This window comes from Hypomesus transpacificus, chromosome 9 (assembly GCF_021917145.1).
Source record: "Hypomesus transpacificus isolate Combined female chromosome 9, fHypTra1, whole genome shotgun sequence".
NCBI lineage: Eukaryota > Metazoa > Chordata > Actinopteri > Osmeriformes > Osmeridae > Hypomesus > Hypomesus transpacificus.
The window spans coordinates 5,063,097-5,078,039 of record NC_061068.1 but is presented as its reverse complement, the minus strand read 5'-3'; the positions used below and the strand labels follow the sequence as shown (position 1 = coordinate 5,078,039).

Genomic DNA, 14,943 nt, shown 5'->3' with positions numbered 1-14,943 from the left:
GTGTGTTTCTGGAGTGTGGTATGTCCAATAAACACTTTATCTTGTTAGTACAGTTTGTCAGGACTGGTTACTGGGGAAAGTCTTGTGTCTGTCAGGCCTGCCAGTGAGTAGAGATGAAAACCAGCTGTGAAGGGGTTCCTACCCCTGTCACTGTCCCACTCCAACACAAAGCCTTACAATTTCCAGAGCCTGTAAAACGTCTCTGTGCAGATCTGTCTGTTTGGTGTGCTTTTTGATTACAGTTATTATCCTACCTGTTCATCCTGATGGGGGTGGGTTTGTGTGTGTTTGTGTGTATCTTTCTGTGTGTGTGTGTGTGTTTGTCTCCAGATTTATCAGTTCTTGACATGTCATAAAGTATGCAGGGCTCCCAAAGCGACTTTATTCCTCATCTTTGGCCAACACCAGTGAAGCCAACAGGAAACCCAGCCAGAGAGGCGTCACACAGAGGAAGCACATCCCACCATGAACAAGCTGGTCATCTGATTTCTAAAAACCACAGACAATAACTAGATGTCTCAGATAGCAAGCATACTCCGATGGGCGGGAAATCTATTTGTCCTTCCAGTCAGTACATGCTGAGGCATTTTTTTTGTAACTTTAGTGTATCTATGTTGTCTGTGTGCCATATCGAGTGTACCGCACCGTAAGACAAGATCCATAGATTTGATAGGCTATTGAAATTAGCCAGTCTGTGGCCTCTTGGTCAGAATATAGGCTTGATAGGTCGAGCCTAGGTCACTGTGACGTATCCATCAAAGTACCGTGAGATTGATTCGAGAACTGCTGGCTGTGTAGCCGAGTACATTTTCTCAAGAGCAACTGCACGGGTTCTAATGACGACACAGCTATTTCATGATTGGCCAGACACACACACGACAACTTTGACGCGTGTTTGTATTCTGACACCTTCAGTTTCGCCAATGCTCCAATCTGGACCAAACCGTACAATTAAATATTTGCCTTTTATTGACACTGTGACTGTGATGGCCTACTATTGTTGAAGAAAGTGTTTTAGTCTGCCTCTTCACTAACGGAAAGACTAAGTTTAATTAATTTTTGGTTGTATTATCAATCTGCAGATTGGAGAGAGAGTTTAACAGCCCAATACATAAAATGACAAATTTCAGTGCACTGGTTCGTGCGAGTTCTAATGCGAAAACAATACAATTTGTCAGTGATAAATTAAGCAAACAGCGCTTGATCGGCCATGACTGACGTCAAGGCAGCAAACCACAAGAAGCTGGAGTGTCCGGCTACACGGAGACGTTTTTAACTCCTCCCCGAGGAGGAGTTTCATGCAGCCGATGTCGGAACACCTAGTGATTGTTTCTCTTTCTCATCTCGCTCTACTCTGTTATTGTCTCCCTCCCTTCCTCCCTCATGACCCCCCCCCCCCCCCCCCCCCCCACCCCTTTCCTAGCTCTGTAGCGGTCTGTTGGCTGCACAGTCCCTCCTAAATCTTCAAGCCTTCATAGTTCTGGCCTCCCTCGTCCTCTGTGAGCGCTGGCCCTCTTCACGTTGTGCTCCCTGTTCACTGGACTACAGACGACACCATAAATATCACCCCAATGACATTCATTGTTGGCTGCCATTGCGTGAGGACTGTAGAATGTCATTTCAAATAGCGGTAGTGACATGAATCCTCTAGCCGACACACATGTTTAATTACTGTATGTATCTGCATGTGTGTGTGTGGGATGGGAAGGAGTTAATGCATCCATGTCAACATGCTGGAAGGGAGAGAGGGAGGGTGAGAGAGGCCAGGCTCCATTAAGTCTAAATCGGATGGCCCATAAATCAAAGTGATTGTAAATGTGTGTGTTGTTGCAGTGTGTCCTGTGTGTGTGTGTGTGTGTGTGTGTGGGGGGGGGGGGGGCGTAGGAGAGTTGCAGACATACATTGTTATGCCCTACATTTACTATGTTCTGTGTGTGAGTGTTTGGATGAGTTAGTTCTATGCTTGTGTCCTCTATGCTCTTGTACTAACCCCCCCTCTCCATCTCCCCTTCAGGTGCATCAGTACTACAGCTCCCTGCCTGAGGACAAGGTGCCCTATGTGAACAGTCCGGGAGAAAAGCACCGCATCAAGCAGCTGCTCCACCAGCTGCCCCCCCACGACAATGAGGTGAGCCCCCCCTCCCCCTCCTGGGGACCCCAGGCCCCTCACAGATAAGGGGCCACAGATAGGGGAGGTGGAGGTTACAGAAGGGACATCAGTCTCTCCATCGTCTGGATGGGTTTACAGGCTAGTCTGTAGGAATGCAAACACTGCTGGTGGTCATGTGTTGTAATGTGTGTGTGTGTGTGTTCAGGTGCGTTACTGTAACACTCTGGATGATGAGGAGAAGAGGGAGCTCAAGCTCTTCAGTAACCAGCGCAAACGGGAGAATCTGGGCCGGGGCAACGTGAGACCCTTCCCTGTGACGATGACTGGAGCCATCTGTGAACAGGTACTGACACCTTCAAGCTTTCTCGGCTACGCAGGGAGAGAAAGGAGCACATACACACACCACACACACATACACACCACACACACAACACACACACACACACACACACAACACACACACACACACCACACACCACACACACACACACACACACACAACACACACACATACACACCACACACACACCACACACACACACACACACACCACACCCACACCACACACACACACACCCACACCACATACACACACCACACCCACACCCACACCACACACCACACACACACACACACACACACACACACAACACACACACATACACACACACACACACCACACACACACATACACACACACACACACACACACACACCACACACACCACACACCACACCCACAACACACACACACACACACACACCCACACCACACACACACACACACAACACACACACATACACACACACAACACACACACATACACACCACACACACACACCCACACCACACCACACCACACACACACACACACACACCACACACACACACACACACCCACACAACACACACACATACACACCACACACACACACACACACCACACACACGACACACCACACACACCACACACACACACACACCACACACACACACACACAACACACACACACCCACACCACACCCACACCACACACACACACACACACATACACACCACACACACCACACACCACACACACACACACACACCACACACACGACACACCACACACACACACACACCACACACACACCACACACACCACACACATACACACCACACACATACACACCAGACACATACACACCACACACCACGCAGGCTGTTTCTGTCCTGCTGCTTTGCCAGGCCGGATGACACGCTGGCATCCACATCAGTGTTTGTCCTCATTCGTGGTTCTAACTTTTATCCTAACTTATTTAATACGCCAGACACAGGTTCCTGCATCATCTCCTTAACGTACAAGACAATCTTTTCTTCTTATTGCTATGTTTTGAGACATTCACATTGAAACTGACCTTTTTTCAGTAAGAATTTAATATTAGATGTGAACACTTAGTCTATCCTTCTGAAAATATATTCTCTGAAAGTGTACCCCAAGACCAAGTGTTCTATCAAAGATTCATCTCCTTGCGGATGTTGTCTTGGCCTGGTATGATTGTAGTATACAGTGCGGTAGTGTTCACACAGTTCCACACTCCTCAACCCCCCCAGCCACTGATTTACTGGAGACCTGAGAGGCCCAAACCACCAGCACTATGTCTGTGTCGCTTGCGTGTGTACCTGCTTTATGTCCTATGTTTCTCATTCGCTCAGCACATAGCTCATCAAATACACACGCACGTACAACACGCACACAAACTCACACGCAGTGTGTGAAGGAGCAGATTGTTCTCAGAGTGTGTATTGATTTAATCCCATCCCCCCACTGACCTCCATGCATCCATGAGGCAGTTAGATAACCTGATTGTAACTCTCTCGCCCCCTCTCCTTTTCTCTCCCCTCCCACCCCTTTCAATCCCCCCTTCACTTCTTGACCTCTTCCTCTCTGTCATTCTCTCCTTCATCCTCTCTCCTCCACATCTCACCATCTTCCACTCCCCTTCCTCCCTGCCTGTCTCTATACTGTCTGACTCCCCCTCCCTCATCCACGTCTCTCTCCCCCTCCATCTCTCCCCCTCCCTCTCTTAACCCCTCCCTATCTCCTCCCCCTCTCTCTGCTGCCCTGCTCTCCTGTCAGTGTGGAGGACAGATCAACGGCGGGGACATAGCGGTGTTTGCGTCGCGGGCAGGTCACGGTGTGTGCTGGCACCCTGGCTGCTTTGTGTGCAGCATGTGTGACGAGCTGCTCGTGGATCTCATCTACTTCTACCAGGAGGGCAAGATCTACTGTGGCAGACACCACGCAGAGAGGCTCAAACCTCGCTGTACGGCCTGCGACGAGGTACGTGCTTCACACACACACACACACACACACACACACACACAGGCCCAGCTAGAGTCACCTGTGGTTAACTCCCAGCTTGGCTAAATACAGTGGCTAAAACATGGGAATAATTAAAAGGAAGCCATGCAGAATTCATCGACCCACCCCATCAACGCATGGCAGGCAGGATGAGGTAACACAGTAGTCGTATTATGGGAGAGTGGGGGAGGTGAAGCAGGGAATACCAGCTACATGGCCTTGGAGCCTTTGTCCTGTCAGTTCTTGTAATTGGCTTGCAGCAAAGAGAGGGGTGGGGGGGGGGGGGGGGGAGGGAACTTTCCAAGAATACTCGCCTTGATAAATGATACCTTCCTCATCCCTCACTCCTCTCATCCCCCCTCTCCCCCCCCCCCCCCCCCCCCCCCCCCCCTCCGTCTTTCTAGATCATCTTTGCGGATGAGTGCACCGAGGCAGAAGGACGCCATTGGCACATGAAGCACTTCTGCTGTTTCGAGTGTGAGACGGTCTTGGGCGGCCAGCGTTACATCATGAAGGAGGGCCGTCCCTACTGCTGCTCCTGCTTCGAGTCCCTCTACGCCGAGTACTGCGACTCCTGCGGCGAGCACATCGGTAGGCCCCCGCCAGCACGCCATCCATCACCGCCACAGCAGACGGCGAAGGGAACGTCAGCGCCGCGCTAGCGCTAGCGTCGACACACGCACATACAAGATGAATGAGGGGCTGGTTTCAGCGGGAAGACCAGAGTAGCACTGGGAGAGAGGGGTGGAATGACCTGGTTTAAGCTCAAAGTTAGACGTGAGAGGAGAGTCTGCAGGTGACCTGGTTTTGCTTCAGCGTTTCAGCATGGCGTGATGTGATGTCATGCACAGAGGTAGCCTAGCGTTAAGACACCCGTGGGCAAGGACAGGCTGAAACATGGGCTCCATTGTACACGGTCACGCCATGGACCAGCCATAAAACTCAACACACAGCACAAACCGACCCTTAAACTTAATCCAAAAAATACTTTTACTACTAATACGTGTACTGTATTTATTCAAAATGAACTTCACATGTATTGTGCCTTTTCCAATACGGATGAAAACGGAGGAAACTGAACACATGGTCACATTGAGCAAGGTCTGTGAGAGAGGTAGAGCCTGGGTGAAGCCAGCAGCACATTCTCCTCTGGCCCCATGCCACCATGAAGCCTTCCTGTCAGACCCACGCTGGCCTCTCTTTGTCAGGATCCCCAGCTGGGATCTGGCACGGCCCCTCGCTACAAATTTGCTCTGTAATTATTTCTCAGACAGGATACAGAAAGTATTTGGGTGAAACTGATTATAATTTGAAACCATCAGAAAACATGTTGAAACCAGATGGTAACCATTAGCGACGGGCCCTTTTCTTCCAGCAACTCTAAACATACTTAGAATGCATTGTGTTTATATAACACTAGGCATTCCAGTTAATGAGTTTGCCTCTAAACTCAAGATGTAAGTGTCGTAGCCTACGGGTTTATTCACCTCTCTCTCGTCAAGGAAAGGCTATTAACTGTAAACGGCTATTAATGAAGAAAATCCCGTTTATAATTATTGCATGCTGCCAGACAAGCAACACTGCAAACAGGAAGTAAATGGACCTCTCATTTATACCGGATTTGGTAGCTACTGTTGTACTGAGCCACATGTCCTTCCTCCTACAGGCATTGACCAGGGTCAGATGACGTATGACGGCCAGCACTGGCACGCCACCGAGGGCTGCTTCTGCTGCGCCCGCTGTAAACGCTCTCTACTGGGACGGCCCTTCCTGCCCAAGCAGGGCCAGATCTTCTGCTCGCGCTCCTGCAGCCTGGGGGAGGAGCCCAACGGGTCGGACTCCTCCGACTCCGCCTTCCAGAGCGCCCGCTCCACCAGGGAGTCCCGTCGGAGTTCCAAGGCTGGGAAGGCAGGAGGAGGACACGGCAGGTTCTCTGGAGAGGTGGATCCTCTCTCCCTGCAAATGGACCTGCTCAGTCTGTCCAGCCAGACGCCCAGCCTGACCCGTGAGCCTCCCTCCTGGCAGAACCAGATCCAGGGGGGGGAGGGCTACCCCTACGAGGGACGACCAGACACCACCGCCAACCCCACCCCGCTCCAGCTGCTCAGCCAATGTAACATCCGGACTGCATATAACTCCGCCTCCTCCGGCCAGGGCAGCCAACAAGACCACAGGGCCAAGGAGAGAGGCGTCACCAAGAGACCACCTATCTCCGCCCTGAAGGGCCAGTCTCTGAACGAGAACTGGTTTCACCAAGGTCCAGAGGACTATTACCAGGCCAAGCTGAAACCTCAGCAGAGCTTCAGCGAGGCCCCCCGCAGCGCACAGCAGCATAACGGCTTCTCCGACAAGCGCTCCATCAGTCTGCACGGGTTCCAGAGGGAGAGGGAGGTGGTGCCTCCGCAGTTGGGGCGGAGCAGGAACCCGATCAACGCACTTAGCTTCACGGAGCAGCTCACCCCTCTGGAGCAGACCCCCCAAGGCTCCATGGAGTCCCTGACCCTGTCCAACGCCACAGGTACCCGCACTAGGCCACACGCACCCTCCCCAGGACAGAGCAGGGCAAGCAAGAGGGGGTCCTCTTTAGCCCAGCGTATTCAGGCAGAAGTGCAAACTGCATGTGGACATTTCACTTTGCTGTGCTAAATGCGAGGCCGTCCGTGATTGATTTGATCTAATCTAACTTATTTTCTTTCTCTCCCCCTCCCCCTCCCTCTCTCTCTCCAGGAAACTCTGCAGATGGAGGAGGCCGACGCCAGGAGCACCTCTCTCGTTTCTCCATGCCCGACCTGAGCAAAGACTCTGGCATGAACGTGTCGGAGAAGAGCAACATGGGCACGCTCAACTCCTCCGTCCATTTCCGCAGCTCCGAGTCCCTACGTAGTCTGACCTCCGGCCAGCCCTACCTGGAGATGGAGCCCTCTCTGCCCCCCCAGTACCCCCTGCAGTACTGCGAGTCCCCTGGCAGGGGCGTGGCCCGTCTGCCCCCGGGCTTCACCTACCAGGAGGAGGACCGGGTCAGTCTGGTGAGCAGCGCCAACGCCGCCCGCCTCCCGCCCATCAGCGAGCGGACACGCAGACAAGGAGGGGGGGGTGTGGCCAGGGACATGGACGCCCCCGAGGACACGCCCCAGCGTCGACGACATCACCACCACCACCGCCCGCGGAGGTCCAGACGCTCACGCTCGGAGAACGCCCTCCATCTGGCGGCAGAGCGCAGGGAGAGACCCCAGGAGAGACCCCAGCTGCGTTTCCGCGAGGACTACGACCAGTTCCCCCCTCCCAGGGGCTCCAGGGAGCCGTTTGGGAGCGGAGGGAGGCGGTACCAGCCCCAGCAGTTCAGGCCGTGCCCTCGCACGACCTCCGACCTCACCCTGCAGAACCCGGTGGCCAACCGGCGCCTGGGGCCCTACTCCTGGGACGACTACGACGACGAGGACGAGTGGTGCTCCACCTGTTCGTCTTCCTCAGAGTCGGAGGACGAGGGCTACTTCCTGGGTGAGCCCATCCCCAGGCCGGTGCAGCTGCGCTACCTCAGCAGCCAGGAGCTCATCCACAAGTACGCCTCCGCCGGAGTGGGGGGGCCTCACCAGCTCAGTGGCCGAGGGGGGCAGCTCCACACCCGCAAACGCAGGAAAAGCAAAAACTGCATTATTTCTTAACACCGGCCCCCTCTGCCTGAATGTGGACCAGTGAACACCCGGGTACGCACTAAAGGTGTGTTTTCAGAACCGAACACAGCCACCTTGTTGAGTGTTTAGTGTTGTGCGGTTAGCCGTGTGTAATGATGCAGTGGGGTAAACAGTTGGCGGCGCAAATGTTTCGCATGTTTATCTTCTTAATATTTCTGATGTGTGTTCATGCGATTTCTCGGGTCCTCACACATGTGCTTTTTAATAAACCATCATGTTATTCCCAGCAGCAGTTATGATAATGCCATTTCCACGCAGCTACAGTCAGTAAGGTACAGACAGTCTAGTTATGGTCCAGCTTTTTTCATGCAATGTGATTTGAAGAGACAGTAAATCAGTTGATGATGTGTACATAGGTAAGTGAATAGATAAATTCTCTTAAGTTAAGTTATGTAAATAGTATTGTAAATGAGGTCCCACATATTTTTATATTTTGTATGGATAGAATCATTTATGTATTAAATATCTATAATGTAGAAATAGACAAATGCATGCATGCTTATTTGATGATCTGGTTCTGCGTTGGAATAAAGGAGTATATGTGAGTGCCAAGTGCTGTTTCTTTCAGGAGAGCCTGGTGTTTGTTAACGATTCTCCACACTGAACAGTCACCTCTACCTTCTGCTCTGTGTGAGTGAAACTGTAGACCTGGCATATCCCAATACTAATGGGAGCATTGATAGTCACTATGTGATGATAATGTGTACTTGGCTGCCGTAATGTGTTGGCAGTGAGATTTGTATTATTATTCTAAGCCCCAGTAAGATATGTATTTGCTGATGAAGGTCTAAGGATTAACACTTGAATCAGATGCTGGCAAATTAGTAAATGTACTAATTCATATTCATTCTGATGAAACTACTATTGCCCTTGTGGTCATTTAATTCTCAGGATGTAAGACTTCCTCATAATAACTATCTTACATTTACCTTGCACATTATTTCATACCCAAAGTGTTTGGATTTACACTTATTCCACTTGTTTCGTAGACCTTTAGCACTGGACAAGAGACACAGGTTGAGCCACACTCTTAATTGGATTCCCTCTTAGGTCCATGTGGTCAACGGATTATTGGAGGACCACATCCCTTAATCTGTGAACGTACACGCACGCACACATACACACACACCTCTGCTCCACTTTTGAAATCTAGGTACTTAGCCTTAGTCTCTTGATTAAAGGCGATGGGGCACTAATGCTGTTGACATGATGGCCACATTAGTGGCTTTAAAGGAGCCTTCGCTGGAAGACATCATGCCCCAGCCTCTCTATATACTTTGCGGTGGACAAATAACTTTGAGGGAGGGAGGGATTTGTCATTTTGTCTGCTGTGTTATGACAAAAAAAACAGCTGCATAAACATGTGAGACACATTAGGGCTGTCCTCTGATGACTTGGCCTGGATTCTGCTGTAATCTAGCTTTCTCCAGCCCTGAGGAACCCCTGTGATGTCCACCCAGCTGAAGGGTTGACTGTCACTGCATCATTTCCAAAGTAATAAACCTTCGGGAACAGAAGAATCATAAAAACATCTCTATCATTGGTTATAAAGAGGTTATTGATCTAAACACATGGTTTCCTCTCTCAGGGGCAGCTGAAACTCATTTGAATCTCATCAGAGCAGAATCTTACCTAATCAACCCAGCCCATATATATTTCTTCATTCCCTCGTTCCTGTAGGGCCCCAGCATGAGGACAGCGAGGGAGACAGAGCTGTCGGAGGCTTGGCTCTGGGGGTTCTGTGGCTTCTCCATGTGTTTAATTAAAGCAGAGCTGAAGATGGAGATACAGCCAGGGCTGTTACAGATTGTGGCCATATGCCTTCTGGGTAGTGTCATAGAGGGGCATCATAGGGGATAATCCCTGAGACGTGTTGATTCAGGATAGGGACAGCGGTCAACTCTGTGGACAGACTCGCATTGATGAGACGCTCGTGTCCTGTTCCCTCTGGGAACGCGGCCCACCCTGAGGGGAAGCGGGGTGGACTTGTGGGCTGCACCAGAGTAGGAAGAGACAGAAGTCTCCAAACAATTCAATATATGCTTTAGCCTGGAACAATCCTCATCATGGGCTGCTATGGGAACCGGAAGTCCAACATTTGTATGAAGCTTGTTTTTAAAAAGCTGAACTGTTCCAGTTTAAAGAAACAGAAAAAAGTGAAGTGTGGTTCTAGTAGGTAGCCTCGATAGTTAGCCAAATAGCCCAATTGAAGGTTTATCTTAGTTTTCTTGTAATGAAAACCTCAAACGGAGGTATGTCTGTGAAATCTTGTGACTGGCAGCCTTTCATGGCTCATTGACGACATGAGCAGGACTCGGATGATTCCAAATGAGTTGCTTTTTAAAGAACGTCTTCAGAATGTGGCAGCCAATTAACCAATGTTCCTTACATTCCATTGGCCCAGGCATGCAAAGGCCTCCAGGGTCATGTGACTGTGCTATACTTGGCAGCATGGGAGGGTGCCTCAGACAGAACCCTGAAAGAGTCTGAGGTTTGCGTGTCGTAAGTGTAGCTGTGTCTGAGGAGCAGGATCGCTCTGTCAGTAGAGCCTTGTCTGCTGTTGGTTGACGGTCATGTGTTTCTTGAGAACAGCAATCCATGTTAGTTTGAAGGTGTGTCAACATTAGACATCCAAGTTGTCTGTTTCTTAGGGTTTTGAATGGCCAAAAATGTCAGCCACTGTAAGTGTCATATTGATGGTTAGATGTCTGTAGCAAAGGTTTTATCTAGACACCGAATGTTGGTGTGATGGTCACTTTGCAGGCTATGTTCTTGCCAAAGGCCGTAAGCTGACAAAATGTTGGTGTTTGTTTGTATATTCTCTCATCTCGCTGCTGTGCATCTTTTAGCATGTCAGTTGTTGTCTATTTGAAGTCAAAATGAAGCTGGAACATTTGTTTTGGAAGTCTCTGACAGACATAATTACCGGTCCTTAAACAAGAGATAAAGGGCTCCAAATTACAGCTCAGCTCAGAGCAAACTAAAATAGCCCGATTCAATTATTTACAAGTGAAGAATGCTGGTGTGTTATCTCCCACACACACACACACACACACACAGTGCACACACAAACACACACACACACTGCTCACAGACACACACACACACAGTGCTCACAAACACACACACAGCGCTCACCCACACACACACACACACATAGTCCAGTTCCAGTGAATAGAAGATGCATGACAGGAATGGCCAAGCCTTCACTGGTGCCTCCTACTATCTTATCATGTGTTCCCAATTACTATGGTAAGAATGCATACACTCTCACACAACAATTAAAGTAGCATTTGACCTTCGCCACAGTCTCTACAATGTGGACATGGATGGAAATGGGATGTTTATCTATTAAATATTAAACCCATCCATTTTTCAACCAGATAATTGGTGTGATTTTGGTATTGTAGTAGTGATGGTGTGCTAGCCCACTCTTGAGTAGTCGTGGCCACAAGTTTTGGCAAGGACAAATGTTGTGTTTAGCAAAGTATGCTGGAATGCTGGAATACAATAAGGCACATTTCATATTTTTTTAAGCTTTTTGGGGGCGAATATTGTAATATATGCAAATAGTCCCCTCTTTTACAGCAGTCAATCTGCTCTTAAAATCCAATCTGAATGATAGAGTGATTTCCCCTGGCTAGAACTAGTTCACACTTTCCCCTGTGCTGATGATATGACTTACTGAAATTATTTTAGCAGTCATTTTATGCCACGGCCCAGCAAGCTTCGCAAACACAAAATGTATGTCGCTCACAATACTTTTGGCCACGGCAGTTTTTTCCCATATTAGGATCTGGCCATGAGGGGATAATTGGTGTCCATGACCTATAATCCTCTTTATAAACATATAGGAACAAGAGGGCAGAGGTGGATTTCTCGACCAATGACCTCCCAGAATCCTTCTTGGTAAATATTGCGTCGACTCATCCAGTCTTGCCTGAGTGCCTCTGGCCATTCTGGAGCCCTCTCCTCTCCTGAGGGTATGCTGTTAATACTGTGTGACAGTAACCCCTCTGTTTGGTATTAACTCCATCTGCTAGCCCCTCTCCTGCACTCACACTGGGACTCCTGCACCCTCTCAAACCACCACTCACTGCTGGAACAGTCTGGAAGCACAACAACCAAAACCGAAGATGTATGTGGCAACAGTCAAACGTGTTTGTCAACACGTTTGTGTGTAAGCTAAAGGTTTAACTGTTAATGCAACTTTAGCCGTATGGCTGTGCCCCTGAACAATCCGTCACCCTGATTAGCTTGAGGCTGCTTTTTTTATGGTTTAGGTTCATGATGTACTTGCTGATCTGACACATTCAACATTCTGCCATGAGGCTGTGCCAGTTTTTGGCTGGTTAATCCGCAGATCAAGCGACTTGGGGGCAACTCATCATAATGGGGAGTGGCATGCTGGGTACCTTTATTCCTTGGTGCCAGAGGGGTCCGTCTGGTTCATGATGTCACGTCCCCGGCCCCCCGGCAGTGACTCATTAACGAGCTTAGGTCCCGGGAGGGGTCCCATCTGTGTGCCACCTGCACTAAATCACCACAACTACATAGCTTCTCTCTCTCGCTCTCTCTCTCTGTCTCTCTCTCTCTCTCTCTCTCTCTCTCTCTCTCTCTCTCTCTCTCTCTCTACTTCTCTATCTTTCCAACCCTCCCCCTCCCCTTCTCTCTTTCCACCTCTCTCTCTCTCTCTCTCTCTCTCTCTCTCTCTCTCTCTCTCTCTCTCTCTCTCTCTCTCTCCCTCTCTCTATCTCTCTCTCTCTGTCTCTCTCTGTCTCTCTCTCTCCTTCTCTATCTTTCTAACCCTCCCCTTCTTTCTTTCCCCTTCTCTTTCCCTCCCTCTCTCTCCCTCTCTCCCTCTCTCTCTCTCTCTCCCCATCTCTTTCCCTACATTTCTAAAACCTATCGTGATGAATGGGCCTCTTTAGCCCTCAGCTGTAAATGAGCCAGAGATAGTCTATGATCTTCTTGTTTCAGGGTGTATTTTCCTCTTAAGCTCCCGCAGACTGGTGCTCGCTCTAATCAGTGGTTCATAGCAGATGCTGTGGTTGAAACCATGACCAACCTAGAGACCATGACTATGACCATCGCAGAAAACTGAAAACACACACAGCACAGGACAGTGTAAACACAAGCCCCATACATGCAATACATCGACGTTACTACATTTATAAACAACTACCCTTGGTGTTATCCCCTTCATTTTTTCCAGAATGACCTTCAGCTTTGGGTATGCCTTTCTAGAATGATCTACAGTGACCCTCTAAATCCTCCACATCCAGTAGATTATCCCTCACTTAGCAAAAGCACCTTTTCAACAAAAGAAAATCTCAACTAAGTGGCCTTGGGTTTTGAATCCTATGGACACGTCGACCCCCCTGTCCTTGACATTGCATTAACCTGGAGCGATTCTGTGACCTTTCACTAACTACGTTACAATTAGCACATCTCCATTGATTTCATTAATGCTTACATTGCCCTCCTCTGTTGTTCTCAACGGGGTCGTGTTCTTTCTGGTGTGCGTCCAGTGTTCCCAGGCAGGAAGTGAAACAGTTAAAAACACGGAGCGGGCCCACTTCTCACCTGAGAGTCCCAGAGGAGCTCCTAATGCAGCAGGATTCCTCACTCTGCAGAGGCTCTGGTTTTAGCAAAGGCTCTAAGAAAACCCAAAATACCACCAGGTGTTATAAACCTACTTTCAAGCAATGCACCTGAATACTCTCTCAGAGTAATGGTGTCCGTTTCACCTCTTAAGTCAACTAGAACAAGAAGGTCAACAGGAAGGTCAACAGGAAAGCATGGCCATAAGCCATTCAAAGAGGATTCATAGTAGGTTTCTTTGTTTTATTCTGATAAAAAACTACCAACAAAATCTTGTTCCACTATCATATGACTAATAGAAAACATGGACTACATAAGATATAGGCCAGTGCTATTGTGTGTCACAAGAACATATCCTCATGCCTTGTCACCCTGTGTCAAGTGGGCCAACAGGCTTGTCGTTCTAACTATGTAGATTGACTGCGCCATCTGTTGATGTTTTTGTGTCATTACAACCCTTTTGGGGCGCTTAAGTGTGCCACACTCAAATGCAAAAATACATCATATTTGTGGTTATTTTTGACTGAATTACTTTCTGTCAAAAATGACAAACAACTGTCACTTTGCACAAAAAAAAGTCTTATGTCTTCTTCTAATTATGAAGCTATCTTTTATTGACTAGCAACAGTATGGCTCTAATGTTGTCCTGATCATGTCCCTACCTTAGCAGCTGTCCTTCCCATCAAAGAGTACCACGTGAAGAAGCACGGAAATCTCAGTGGCTGAAATCTCAGTGACTGACCAGCCAAATCTTTGAGGCGGAGCCGTTATCCGTTACTATGGTTGCTCTAATTAATCCTCTGGTTAATCCCCACCAGAGATAACAAGGTACAGCGGGACGCCAACACAGCATCTCTCCCCGGGCCAAGATAACGTCAATCAGTGAGCATCCTGGAGTGGGAGCAGTACGGCTTCCGTGTTTAAGGGCTAATGAAGAGCTCCAGTCCTGGGGCAGCTGGTGGCCAGTGATAAGGGGGGTGAGAGCCCTCATAGAGCCACGTGATTATAGAAGTCTAGGGAGCCGCCGGTGTAGAAGCTATGGGAAGCCTCTGCATGTCCTGCAGCCTGATTGGCTGGTCTGAAGGCTTCATGCTGTTGAGGTTATTGGAGGAGTGTCTCAGAGAGAAGTACAGGGAACTGGGAGTGTGGAGATTCATTAAGCGATGGTGGGAAAGTTATGTTTTTTTT

At 49.2% G+C, this 14,943-nt stretch overlaps 2 protein-coding genes across 4 annotated transcripts in view; one reads left to right on the top strand and one right to left on the bottom strand.

Annotated features, from left to right (window-relative positions):
• Positions 1 to 8,696, top strand: part of prickle2b (prickle homolog 2b) — a 63,943-nt gene extending 55,247 nt beyond the window's left edge. For all 3 annotated transcript variants that reach the window (XM_047024761.1, XM_047024764.1, XM_047024763.1), the window contains 6 exons: positions 2,015 to 2,128; positions 2,316 to 2,453; positions 4,235 to 4,438; positions 4,864 to 5,050; positions 6,126 to 6,977; positions 7,187 to 8,696. In XM_047024761.1, coding sequence (XP_046880717.1) covers positions 2,015 to 2,128; positions 2,316 to 2,453; positions 4,235 to 4,438; positions 4,864 to 5,050; positions 6,126 to 6,977; positions 7,187 to 8,121 — 2,430 coding nt within the window. In that variant the 3' untranslated portion in view covers positions 8,122 to 8,696. The remainder of the gene's footprint in view (positions 1 to 2,014; positions 2,129 to 2,315; positions 2,454 to 4,234; positions 4,439 to 4,863; positions 5,051 to 6,125; positions 6,978 to 7,186) is intronic.
• A 555-nt stretch (positions 8,697 to 9,251) lies between these two features.
• Positions 9,252 to 14,943, bottom strand: part of LOC124470733 (ataxin-7) — a 38,879-nt gene continuing 33,187 nt past the window's right edge. The window contains exon 14 of the transcript XR_006956450.1: positions 9,252 to 9,280. The gene's annotated coding sequence lies outside the window, so the exon portion shown is untranslated. The remainder of the gene's footprint in view (positions 9,281 to 14,943) is intronic.